Source organism: Carcharodon carcharias, chromosome 18 (genome assembly GCF_017639515.1).
Source record: "Carcharodon carcharias isolate sCarCar2 chromosome 18, sCarCar2.pri, whole genome shotgun sequence".
NCBI lineage: Eukaryota > Metazoa > Chordata > Chondrichthyes > Lamniformes > Lamnidae > Carcharodon > Carcharodon carcharias.
In genome coordinates, this window is record NC_054484.1 from 13,123,580 (window position 1) to 13,137,632 (window position 14,053).

The 14,053-nt window shown below is 45.7% G+C and overlaps 1 protein-coding gene across 1 annotated transcript in view; it reads left to right on the forward strand.

Annotated features, from left to right (window-relative positions):
• Positions 1-13,963, forward strand: part of cxadr (CXADR Ig-like cell adhesion molecule) — a 104,570-nt gene extending 90,607 nt beyond the window's left edge. The window contains exon 8 of the mRNA XM_041211081.1: positions 12,579-13,963. Coding sequence (XP_041067015.1) covers positions 12,579-12,638 — 60 coding nt within the window. The 3' untranslated portion in view covers positions 12,639-13,963. The remainder of the gene's footprint in view (positions 1-12,578) is intronic.
• Positions 13,964-14,053: the final 90 nt, after the last annotated feature.

Genomic DNA, 14,053 nt, shown 5'->3' on the forward strand with positions numbered 1-14,053 from the left:
CTATGGGTACCCGCATGGGCCCCAGCTATGCCTGTCTCTTTATGGGGTATGTGGAACATTCCTTGTTCCAGTCCTACTTAGGCACCCCTCAGACAACTCTTTCTCCAGTACATCGATGACTGCTTCAGTTCGGCTTCATGCTCTCGTCTGGATCTGTGAAAAATTTATTAATTTTGCTTCCAATTTCCATCCCTCCATCATTTTCACATGGTCCATCTCTGACACTTCCCTTCCCTTCCTTGACCTCTCTGTCTCAATTTCTGGTGATAGACTGTCCACCAATATTCATTACAAGCCTACCGACTCCCACAGCTACCTCGACTACAGCGCCTCACACCCCGCTTCCTGAAGGACTCCATCCCGTTCTCTCAGTTCCTTCATCTCCGTCGCATCTGTTCTGATGATGCCATTTTCCAAAACAATTCCTCTGACATGTCTTCCTTCTTTCTTAACCGAGGTTTTCCACCCACGGTGGTTGACAGGGCCCTCAACCGTGTCCAGTCCATCTCCCGTGCATCTGCCCTCGCATCTTCCTCTCCCTCCCAGAACCATGATAGGGTCCCCCTTGTCCTTACTTATCACCCCACCAGCCTCCAAGTTCAAAGGATCATCCTCCGCCAACCCCAGCATGATGCTACCACCAAACACATCTTCCCTTCACCCCCCACCCCCCTCCACCCGGTGGCTTTCCGCAGGGATCGTTCCCTCCAGGACACCCTGGTCCACTCCTCCATCACCCCCTTCACCTCAATCCCCTCCAGCAACTTCCCATGCAACTGCAGAAGGTGCAACACCTGCCCCTTTACTTCTCCCTACCTCCTCACCGTCCAAGGGCCCAAACATTTTTTTCAGGTGAAGCAGTGCTTCACTTGCACTTCCCTCAATTTAGTCTACTGCATTCGCTGTTCCCAATGCGGTCTCCTCTACATTGGAGAGACCAAACGCAGACTGGGTAACTGCTTTGCTGAACACCTTCGGTCTGTCCGCAAGCATGACCTAGACCTCCCTGTCACTTGCCATTTCAACACACCACCCTGCTCTCATGCCCACATGTCCGTCCTTGGCCTGCTGCAATGTTCCAGTGAAGCTCAACACAAACTGGAGGAACAGTACCTCATCTTCCGACTAGGCACTTTACAGCCTTCCAGACTGAATATTGAGTTCAACAATTTTAGATCATGAACTCTCTCCTCCATCCCCACCCCCTTTCCTATCCCCCTTTTTCCAATAATTTATAATTTCTTTACACCATATTTTTTTCTTTTCCCTCCAATTTTTAAATTTATTTCGATCTATTGTTTCATCTCCACCTTTTAGCCCATTTCAGTGCAGTGTTTGACAGGTGATCATCAGGTACATCCAATTTGAGTTGGCAATCTTGGCCTGTATGTATTTGAATTGCTTTGCATAAAGATGAATGCAGTCTGCTTCATGCAAATGTTTCCTGGTTCAAGGCTGACTGATGTTATCAATTGGCAGTTGGATCACCAGATTGACACAATCAGCCTCCTGGAATAGAATAGTCACAGTTTGCAGTGTTGGGAGATGATTTCACTCGAGACTGAATCCAACCAATAGCATTGGGATAAAAAGCATCGGCTCAGTGTCAGGGCAAAAGCACAAAATCTAGGTTGACACGCCAGTGCAGTACTGAGGGAGTGCTGCACTGGTGGAGGCACTGTTGTATTAGACGTAAATGGCATCCTTGGTAATGGTAAATGGTAAATTTTCCCTCCTCTTCCTCCTTGACCTGTCTGCAGCCTTTGACATGGTTGGACATGGTTGACCATGTTCTGCATGTGAACCAGAGCGGGACTAACATCCTTGCGGGCAGGTTTGCTGGTGCTGTTGGGAGGAGTTTAAACTAGTTCGGCAGGGGGAGGGGACACAGAATGTTAGCAGAATAGGGACACATCATACAGTAAAACAATCAAGTCAGAGGGAGTACAACTGCAATAAGCTTCAAGGGAGTAAGGTAAGGCTGGATGGCCTCTACCTTAATGCCAGGAGTATTACAGGTAAAACGGATGAGTTAAGGATGAGGATTAACACGTGGAATTGTGATATAGTAGCCATCACTGAGACGTGGTTGAGGGAGCAGCAGGATTGGCAATTCAACATTCCGGGATATAGAATCTTCAGGTGAGACAGGGGAGGGGGTAAAAGAGGAGGAGGCATTGCATTATTAGTTAAGGAGTCAGTTACTGCAGTGAGGAGAGATGATATCTTGGAGGGGGCATCGAATGAAGCTTTGTGGGTAGAGTTTAGGAATAAAGGACAGCCACATTGTTAGGTGTTTATTATAGACTCCCAGATAGTCAGCGGGAAATTGAGGAGCAAATATGTGCACAATTTGCGGAGGTGTGTAAAAACAATAGCAATAGGGTACTTATATTAGGTGATTTCAACTTTCCCAACATTAATTGGGATAGACGTAGTGTTAAGGGCTTGGATGGAGTGGATTTCTTGAAATGTGTACAGGAGAACTTTTTAGGTCAATACGTAGAGGGTCCAACAAGAGACGGCGCATTGCTGGACCTAATTCTGGGGAATGAAGCCGGACAGGTGGCTGAGCTGGTAGTGGGGGAGCATTTTAGTGATAGCGACCACAACATGGTACAGTTTGAGCTTGTTATGGACAAAGAAATAGACAAGTTGCAAAAAAATGTTTTGGATTGGGGGAGAGTGGATTTTAGTAAAATAAGGCAGGATCTAGCCAAGGTAGACTGAGAACAGCTACTTGTGGGGAAATCTACAGAGGAACAGTGGGGGGTGTTCAAAAAGGAAATGGGCAGGGTACAGGCTCTAGGGTGATAGGAAAGAGTAACAAGCCCAGAGAACCATGAATGACTAGAGATATTCAGGATACAATGAGAAGAAAAAGAGAGGCTTTTAGCAGGTACAAGGGAAGCAAATCAGCAGAGGCATTAGCGGAGTACAGAAAGTGCAGGGTGGAGCTTAAGAAAGCAATTAAGAGAGCAAAGAGGAGATATGAGAAAGCTTTGGCTGGTAAAAGTAAGGAAAATCCCAAAATATTCTATAAGTATATCAATGGGAAGAGGATAACCAGGGAAAGAGTAGGGCCCACAAGGGACCAAGGGGGTAATCTATGGGTGGAGCCAGAGGACATCGATAGAGTGTTGAACGAATACTTCACATCCAAGAGAATGAGGATGAAGGTATCGAACTCGGAGAGAGACTGCGAGGTTCTTGAGCAAATTGATATTGGGAGTGACAAGGTATTGGAGGTGTTGGCAGGCTTAAAGGTGGACAAATCTCCAGGTCCGGATGATTTGTGTCCCAGACTGCTGAGAGAGGCAAGGGTGGAGATCGCAGGGGCTCTGACCCAAATTTTTAATTCCTGTCTGGCCACAGGGGAGGTGCCAGAGGACTGGAGAACAGCTAATGTGGTTCCGCTATTTAAAAAGGGTTGTAGAGATAAGCCAGGGAACTACAGGCCAGTGAGTCTCACGTCAGTGGTAGGGAAACTATTGGAGAAAGTTCTGAAGGAGAGTATCTATCTCCACTTGGAGAGGCAAGATTTGGTCAGTGATAGTCAGCATGGCTTTGTCAGAGGGAGGTCATGCCTAACAAATTTGATTGAATATTTTGAGGACGTGACCAGGTGTGTAGATGAGGGGAGTGCAGTTGTTGTAGTTTATATGGATTTCAGCAAAGCCTTTGACAAGATCCCACATGGGAGACTTATAAAGAAGGCAAATGCACATGGGATACTGGGTAATATGATAAGGTGGATTCAAAATTGGCTTAGTTGTAGGAGACAGAGGGTGATGACAGAAGGATGCTTTAGTGACTAGAAGCCAGTGTCCAGTGGTGTACCACAGGGATCTGTGCTGGTCCCCTATTATTGGTCATTTATATAAACGACATGGATGACTATGTGGGGGGGTAGGATTATTAAGTTTGCGGATGACACAAAGATTGGCCAGATGGTTGAGTGTCTTGGGCTACAGAAAGATATAGATAGGACGGTCAAATGGGCAGACAAGTGGCAGATGGAATTTATCCCTGAAAAGTGTGAGGTGTTACACTTTGGAAAGAGTAATTTGACAAGGAAGTATTCGATGAATGGCATGACACTAGGAAGTTCTGAGGAACAAAGGGACCTTGGCGTGTGTGTCCATAGATCTCTGAAGATGGAGGGGCATGTTAGTGGGGTGGTGAAAAAGGCATATGGGACACTTGCCTTTATCAATCAAGGCATAGATTACAAAAGTAGGGAGGTCATGTTGGAGTGGTATAGAACCTTGGTGAGGCCACAGCTGGAGTATTGTGTGCAGTTCTGGTCACCACATTATAGGAAGGATGTGATTGCACTGGAGGGTGTGCAGAGGAGATTCACCAGGATGTTGCCTGGGATGAAACATTGAAGTTATGAAGACAGGTTGGATAGACTTAGACAAAAACAGAATTACCTGGACAAACTCAGCAGGTCTGGCAGCATCGGCGGAGAAGAAAAGAGTTGACGTTTCGAGTCCTCATGACCCTTCAACAGAACTGAACAACTTAAGTTGTTTTCCTTAGAGCAGAGAAGACTGAGGAGCGACCTGATTGAGGTGTGCAAGATTAAGAGGGGCATGGACAGAATGGATAGGGAGCAGCTGTTCCCTGTAGTTGAAGGGTCAGTCACGAGGGGACATAAGTTCAAGGTGAGGGGCAGGAGGTTTAGGGGGGATGAGAGGAAAATCTTTTTTACCCAGAAGGTGGTGACGGTCTGGAATGCACTGCCTGGGAGGCTGGTGGAGGCGGGTTGCCTCACATTATTTAAAAAATTCCTGGATGAGCAATTGGCACATCATAACATTCAAGGCTATGGGCCAAGTGCTGGTAAATGAGGTTAGGTAGGTAGGTCAGGTGTTTCTCACGTGTCAGTACAGACTCGATGGGCTAAAGGGCCTCATCTGCACTGTGCGATTCTGTGACCACACCATCCTCCTACACCTCTCCACCATTGTTCAGCTGCTGGGACTGCTCTCACCTGGTTCTATTCTTATCTATCTAATTGTAGCCAGAGAATCACTTGCGATGGCTTCTCTTCTACTCCTGCAGTGTTGTCTCTGGTGTCCCGCATGAATCAATATTTGGCTTCCTCCTATTTCTCATCAACATGTTGCCCCCATCATCCAAAAGCACAGCTTAAGGCACCCAGCTCTACCTCAGCCTCACCCACCTCAACCCCCTCCACTGTTGCTACATAATCAGACTGCTTATCCAATGTCCAATACTGGACGTTTCCTCCAATTAATTATAGAGAAGACTGAAGCCACTCCAAACCCTGTTCCCTAGCTACCAACTCCATCCCTCTCCCTGGTAACAGTCTGAGATCAAGCCAGTCTGTTCACGACCTTGGTGTCACATTTGATCCTGAGATGAGCTTCATGCCATCATTAAGACCAGCTGCTTCCACTTATGTGCAACATAGCCCGACATCTTCGCTATCCCAGCTCCTCTGCTCTGAAACCCTCACTCATATCTTCATTACCTAGATAGATTTGGCTCTTCTGGTTGGTCTCCCACACATTATCCTCTGTAAACTTGAGGCCATCCAAAACTCTGCTCTCTGTGTTTTAACTTTCCCTATCAACCCTGTGCTCGCTGACGTACATTGGCTCACAGTCAAGTAATGTCCTGATCTTAAAATTCTCATCTTTGTTTTCAAATCCCTTTGTGGCCTCCCTTGTCCTTATCTCTGTAATCTCCACCAGCCCCAAAACCCTCTGAGATATCTGCGCTCCTCAAATTTTGACCTATTGTACATTCCCAATTTTAACTGCTCCACCATTGGGAGCCATACTTTCAGTTGCGTAGACCCCAAGCTCTACAATTCCCTCCAGACCACCTCTCTACCTCACTTTCCTCCTTTAAGACTCCTCAAAACGACCTCTTTGACCAAGCTTTTGGTCACCTGATGTAACATCTCCTTATGTGGCTGAGTGTTGTACCTTGTTTTATAATGCTCCTGTGCAATGCCTTAGGACGTTTCATTATGTTAAAGACGCAACACAAATCTGAATAGTTGTTGTTAAACCGAGACCCCGTCTACCCTGTCAGGTGGGTGTAAAAGATCCCATGGCACTATTTAGGAGAACAGGGGTGTCATCCACAGTGTTGGGGCCAATATCTATCCCTGAACTAAGATTATTTCCGTTGCGGTTTGTGGGATCTTACTGTACACAACTTGGCTGCCGTGTCATCCATATTACAACGGTGACGACATTTCAAAAAGTAGTTTATTGGCTGCAAACAACTTTCTGACAAAGACACGAGGGGGTAGGATGATCTGGAACGACATGACCCATTTAGTTTGAACCAGAATTTCACCGGTTCCATTTGATTATTTCCAGGTTCTGGGGACATGGGTTCAAATCCCACCACGGCAGCTGGTGGAGTTTAAATTCAATTAATAAATCTGGAATATAAAGCTAGTCTCAGTAATAGTAACCATGGCAACTATCATCAATTGTTGTAAAAACCCATCTGGTTCACGCTTGTCCTTTAGGGAAGGAAACCTGTGCTTACCGGGTCTGGGCCTACATATAACTTCAGACCCACAGCAATGTGGTTGACTCTTAAGTGCCTAGAAAGCCACTCAGTTCAAGGGCAATTAGGGATGGGCAACAAATGATGGCCTTGCCAGAGACACCCACATCCTACGAAAGAATTTAAAACAATTAATGATCCTCCTTACAGCTCAGCTTTTGATCACCATTCCTAATGTGTCCTTTTTTGGCTTGATGCCCATTTCTATCTAATAATGCTCCTTTGATGTGCTTTGGGATGTTTACAGTATGTTGAAGGTGCAATTTAAAGGCAAGTAGTTGTTGGTGCGACTAATAAGTATTGTGATTTGCTGCCCTGTGGTGGTGACAGTTTAATTACCAGTAAACCAACAGTTACAGCTAAGCTAATAACCCCATCAAGGACTCTGCTTGGAGACAAGCAGCAGAGTTTCAAATTCATGGCTTACACATCTTTGGGACAGAGGCACTTTTGAAGGGGCCTCGGCAAGCGCTGCAGTGCATGTGGTAGACGGTACACATGGTAGCCACTGTGTGCCACAGTGATGGAGGGGATGAATGTTTAAGGTGATGGATGGATGGTGTGCCAATCCTGAGTATTGATCATTACTAATTGAATGATTCTCACAAGATGATGAGCTAGATGTGGGTAGGGAGGATTGTGTTCTACTTAGGACATTCTCTCAGCTTATTCGTTCAGATTTCCGTAAGCAGACCTGCTTTTACTTTATAATCTCACTTTTACCTTAAAATCAGATCATGGGTGATCCTTAACCTCAACTCCCCTTTCGCACCCTATTGCCATATGTCTTTATTCCCAAAAATCTATCAATCTCTGTCTTGAATATTCTCAACAACTGAGCATCCACAGCTCTCTGGGGTAGAGAATTCCAAAGATTCACAACCCCCAGTGAATGAAGAAATTTCTCCTCATCTCAGTCCTAACTAGCTGACCCCTTTTACTAAGACCTTGTTCCCCCTAATCCTAGTCTCTGCAGCCAGAGGAATCAGCCTCTTACCATCTACCCTATCAAGTGTACTGTGGCTTGGCATCGCATGTCTCAGTGCTAACAGTTAACCTTTCACCACAAAATTCACCTTCGAAATTGCACCATCTACTCTATAAAATGTCACATTGTCATATTTTATCATTCAGGCTAAAACATAGTTGTATTTATGTACAAGGAATAGAGTTACATAGAAGCATTAGAAGACAGAGGGAAAGAAATCTTAATTTGCACACAACTGTTTTGGAAAAGTTCAACCTCAGTGTCACAATGACGTAAATGGTATTTCCTTAAAGTGGTCTATGAACGAAGAGAGTTTGTGTGTGTTTGTATGTAGCCCTTTTTAACTTGCGAGTGGTTCAGTTTCAAAACAACCAGCCACAAAGTTATAGCCTTAAACAAGACAAAGGTAAGTTTATTACAAAATGCTGCTGTAACTTACTTAAGCAAAATGAACAAAGTTACTAACTAAACACATACTAAGAGTAAATGCAAATAAGGATGTAAGATACTTATAAAGATAAACTCAGTTCAGTCCTTTAAGGTGGTATTGCAGTCTCTTAGCTTGCAGTTGAAGCGTTGGTTGCCTGGAGTGAAGGGTTGAAGTTGGAGAGTTGTGTTCAGCAGCTGCGATGGCTTCTGTAGTCGGAATGGTCAGAGGTTACCTTTGTAGGTGGACTTAGTGGGGCAGCAGGTTTTTGGGAGGTAGAGAAAGGTTTCTTGTTCCTCACTAGTTCTGTGCTTATGGGATTTGCAGATTGCCTGGACTCTTTCAGCAGAATAGCTGCTCATTTCTGAATGCCTTCCTCTTTGCCCTCCCTTGGCCAAGAACCCTCTCTGATGATATCTCTTCCTGGGGCTCTGTACAAAATGGCTGTTCCCAGCCAGATTTTAAAACAGCTCAAAACTCAAAATCATATGGACTCGACACGTTAACTGTGTTCCTCTCCGCAGATGCTGTCAGACCTGCTGAGTTTTTCCAGGTATTTTTATTTTTGTTTTGGATTTCCAGCATCCGCAGTTTTTTGCTTTTATCTTAGTTTTTAATTGACTGTCAATGAGTTTCTGTTTACTGCTGTGGAAATGCACATTGAATTTCAAATGTCTTCGCATGTCTGGGTATATCTGTTCGCAATCTACGTGGAGCCTTCTAGAAGCTTGGCAAACATTACAGTTGTAAAAGATCAGGGGCCTTTTGGAGGCCATTTTTAAGGCTTTTTGTGTCCATTTAAAAGAAAGATTAGCTTTTGTTTTAACAACACCTATAATATAATTACACGTTTTAGACATCGGTCTCCTTTTGAGAATCCTGAAAGAGGAACATAATGTGGGCACTTCACCTCTCGAAGAAGCCCCTCCCCCCACAGACGTACATTGAGGTAGACAGGTGACTATGCTAAGACGCTGCCTGGCATACATGTGGTATTGCTTTGAAATGGAGCTTAGCTTCTTTGAAGAGGACACAAGATCAAAACAATCCTGCTACAGTAGACATATTGAAATGTTATTCAGTGAGTACAGCATAAACAGCAACCCTTTGGTCATCTGTCGGTTTACTTTTAACGCCTGACTTGTGTATTAAATTGCTCAGTTTGTGGGGGTGTCCAACAAATGCCACATGCAACAACTTGCATTTATCTCTGATGGCATCCATCTGTCTCAGGAGACTATGGGCTGCGCCTGGAGTGTATGTCACTTCTGTATTGAATGAACTGGAGGAGGAGGCTCCACCAACATCCCCATCCTCAATAATGGAGGAGCCCAGCATGTCAGTGCAAAAGACAGGGCTGAAGCATTTGCAACAATCTTCAGCCAGAGGTGCCGAGTGGATGATCCATCTCGGTCTCCTCCTGAGGTTCCCAGCATCACAGATGGAAGTCTTCAGTCAATTCACTTCACTCCACATGATATCAAGAAACAGCTGAAGGCACTGGATACTATAAAGGCTATGGGCCCTGACAACATTCCCGCAATAGCACTGAAGACTTGTGCCCCAGAACTAGCCGAACCCCTAGCCAAGCTGTTCCAGTACAATTATAACACTCTGGAAAATTGCCCAGGTTTGTCCTGTCCACCAAAAGCCGGACAAATCCAACCCGGCCAATTGCCGCCCCGTCAGTCTACTCTTGATCATCAGCAAAGTGATGGGAAGGGGTCTTTGACAGTGGTATCAAGCGGCACTTACTCAGTAATAACCTGCTCACTGATGCGCAATTTGAGCTCCTGGCCTCATTACAGTCTTGATCCAAGAATGGACAAAAGAGCTGAACTTGTGAGGTGAGAGTGACTGCCCTTGAAATCAAGGCAGCATTTGACTGGTTGTGGTATCAAGGAGCCCTAGCAAAACTGGGGTCAATGGGCATCAGGGAGAGAAACTCTCCACTAGTTGGAGTCATACCTAGCACACAGGAAGATGGTTGTGGATGTTGGAGGTCAATCATCTTAGTCCCAAGATATCACTGCAAGAGTTCCTCAGGATAGTGTCCTCAGCCCAACCATCTTTAGCTGCTTCATTAATGACCTTCCCTCCATCATAAGGTCAGAAGTGGGGATGTTTGTTGATGATTGCACAATGTTCAACACCATTCATGACTCCTCTGATACTGAAGCAGTCCATGACCAAATGCAGCAAGATCTGGACAATATCCAGGCTTGGGCTTTTAAAAAGAATGTACTTATGGGGTGTGGGCATCACTGGCTAGGGCAGCATTTATTACCCACCCCTAATTGCCCTTGAGAAGGTGATGGTGAGCTGCCTTCTTGAACCGCTGCAGTCCATGTGGTGTAGGTACACCCACAGTGCTTTTAGGGAGGGAGTTCCAGGATTTTGACCCAGCAACAGTGAAGGAACGGCGATATATTTCCAAGTCAGGATGGTGAGTGGCTTGGAGGGGAACTTTCAGGTGGTGGTGTTCCCATGTGTCTGCTGCCCTTGTCTTTCTAGATGGTAGTGGTCGTGGGTTTGGATGGTGCTGTCGAAGGAGCCTTGGTGAATTTCTGCAGTGCATCTTGTAGATGGTACACACTGCTGCTACTGTAGTGGTAGTGGAGGGAGTGAATGTTTGTGGATGACAAGTGGCAAGTAACATTCACCCCACACAAGTGCCAGGCAATGACCATCTTCAACAAGAGAGAATCTAAACATCTCCCCTTGACATTCAATGGCATTACCATCACTGAATTCCCCGCTATTAGCATCCTGGGGGTTACCGTTGACCAGAAACTGAGCTGGACTAGCCATAGAAATACTGTGACTCCAAGAGCAGGCTAGGAATCATGCGACGAGTAACTCACCTTCTGACTCCCCAAAGCCTGTTCACAATCTACAAGGCACAAGTCAGGAGGGTGAGAGAATACTCTCCCCTTGCCTGGATGAGTGCAGCTCCCACAACACTCTAACTGCTGGACACCATCCAGGACAAGGCAGCCCGCTTGATTGAAACACCATCCACAAACATTCACTCCCTCCACCACCAATGCACAGTAGCAGCAGTGTGTACCATCTACAAGATGCATTGCAGAAACTCACCAAGGCTCCTTCAACAGTGCCCTCCAAACCTGTGACCTCTACCACCTAGAAAGATTAGGGCAGCAGATACATTGGAACACCACCACCTACAAGTTCCCCTCCAAGCCACTCACCATCCTGACTTGGAAATATATCGCCGTCCCTTCAGTGTCGCTGGGTCAAAATCCTGGAACTTCCTCCCTACACCACATGGACTGCAACGGTTCAAGAAGGCAGTTCAACTCCACCACCTCGGGGAAATTAGGGATGGGCAATAAATGATGGCCCTGCCAGCGACAGCCGCATCTCGTGAACGAATAAAATAAGCATCATTTGTTGTGGCTGTAGAGGCCGATTTGTGACTGGCAGTCCCTTCTGCAGCTGGCACAGATGAATACTATTGGCCAGAGCTCAACTGGTGTTTTTTTTCCCTTCCAGGAGGCTCCCTTTTCCACCATTTGATCATTTCTTTCATCCTCTGCTTTTTCTACACTCTTCCTGACTGCTTGCTTCCAGGCACTGCGGTCAGCCGCAAGGACTTCCCAAGCATCGACACCAATGCTGGTCAACTGGGAGACTTGCTTGCGGATATCATTGTATTGTAGACATGGACAATCTATTGGCCTCATGCCTAAAGCAAGCTCACCATAGAACATGCCTTTGGGGATGCAGCCAACATCCATTCGACTGTCATGACCCAGCTAACGGAGTCACCGCCGACTCAAAAGAACGAACATGCTGGGGAGCCCTGCACGTTGGTGTACTTCCATATTCGGCACTGTCTTGCCAGGCCCAATATTCATCTGTGGCAGTGGAGGTGGAAGCTGTTCAGCCACTTTTCTTGGCATGCATAAGTTTAGCATTTATATACCATCTTTAGTGTTAAGTAAAACATCCTAAGGCACTTCACAGGAGCCCAATTATCAAACAAAATTTGACACAGCATATGGGGAAAATATTAGGTCAGGTGACTGAATACTTGGTCATAGAGGCAGGTTTTAAGGAGCGTCTTCCATGAGGAGCAAGTAGTAGAGGGCTGGGTAGGTTTAGGGGAGGGAATTCCAGAGCTTTGGGCCCAGGCAACTAAAGGCACAGCTGTCAATAGTGGAGTGACTAAAATCAGAGGCTAGAATTAGATGAGTTTAGATACCTTGGAGGGTTGTGTGGCTGGAGGAGATTACTGAGGTGGGGAGGAGTGAGGCCAAGGAGGGATTTGGAAACAAAGATGAGGATTCTAAATCCTCAACTGCCTTTAAGATTTCAAAGACACAATTGGAATTTTTGATGCCATTAACTTGCTGATGGGACAAATACATGGCAGAAGAAGCAGAATCACTTGGGTGACTGGCGGAGTTGGAGTAAATTCTTCCATTACTGACCTTGACAGCCCCTCTTTCAATGTTACACACTCCCACACAGGTGGGTTTTAGTTTAAGACCTCTCCGTGTCTCTCTCTACGTGCGACTTGGCTGAGTCAATGCTCTCTCTCTCTCTCTCTCTCTCCCTCTGTCTCCCTCTCTTCAGGAAAATTGGCAATGGTCAGAAGAGAGATCCCGGGGCTATAACTCGATGTCCATCGTTTGAGGAAGCGGATCGCATCTGGAAGGATCACTGGTGTTAAGGATCACTCGCAAATGGTTCAAAACACTTTGGCTCGTGATTTTCAAATCATGCAGTGGACGCGTAGGAGATGGAAATATCTGTCTTTGAGAATAAGAACTAGCCAATCAGTACTGTACAATTGTAATGTAGAACGCTAACTCATCTGTAAATTTTGATCTTCTTTCTTGTAAAAGTTATTTTCCTGTAAAGTTGTGGCTCAAAGGAATGAAATGTGTCTACCAGTAACTGCTTGGTGCAATATGCTCACCAACCATCACCATTAATCCAGGGCATGTTCCCAACTAAACAGCTTGTAGAAAACCATCCTTGTGTAGAGCTGAATCAATGCCCTGCTCCTCACCATGCAGCTTCCTGGCACTGAGACCAAAGGGAGTTCTGTCTTTCCCAGCAGCTGAACCCATCACTTCCTTGCTGGTACATTAAGGAACAGGAAGAGGCCATTCAGCCCCTTGAGCTTGCTCCGCCATTCAGTTCCACCATGGCTGATCTACACTTCAACTCCAATTAGCCACTTCTTACCCCTTAGTTCCCTTACCCAACAAAAATCGATCCATTTCGGCCTTGAAGGTTCCAATGAACCTTTAGCATCCACAGCTATTTCGGGGAGAGAGTTCTAGATTTCCACTACCCCGCCATGAAGAATTGCTTCCTGATTTTCCTCTTAAAATTCAAACCAGGTCATTCAAAATGATGTCCCCTTATTCCTTCACCAGAGGCAATAGTTCTTGCAATCTTACCGAATACCTTTATCGCTTTAAATACCTCTGTCAGATCATCCATCAACTTCCTAAACTCAGGGACGTACAATGTCTGCCCGTCCAGACTTGTTCCCATGCATCTGCTGCTCTCGTCCTTCTAGGTGGTAGAGGTCACGGGTTTGGAAGGTGCTGCTGAAGGAGCCTTGATGAGTTGCTGCAGTGCATCTTGTAGATGGTACCCACTGCTGCCATTATGCACTTGTAGTGGAGGGAGCGCCAATCAATTGAGCTGCTTTGCCCTGCTGTACATAGCAACTTGCATAGGAAAACGAGCAAGGGGATTGAAATTTAACATGGATTGTATGACCATATAGTAAAAAGCAGATAACCCTGGATGTGCACAGTGCCAGGACAGACAGATTAAAGTTTCAGGCAAGCTCCCTGGTTACAATCTCAAATGAAGGAACCTTTCCCCAAATCAGCTGGTCACAGTCCTTGTGTCTTTATTTTTCCTGCTGCAGCAGGGTCTAGGTTTTCTCTTCTGGATGCTTAGCTGTATTATTTCAATTAAATGGTTTTTAAATTAAACAAGTGGTTGTAGATGATGATGGGAGCTAAACTCACACACTTTTCCAGAACTACTTCATCCAATTCAGGCTTGGGAGCTAAACTAACACT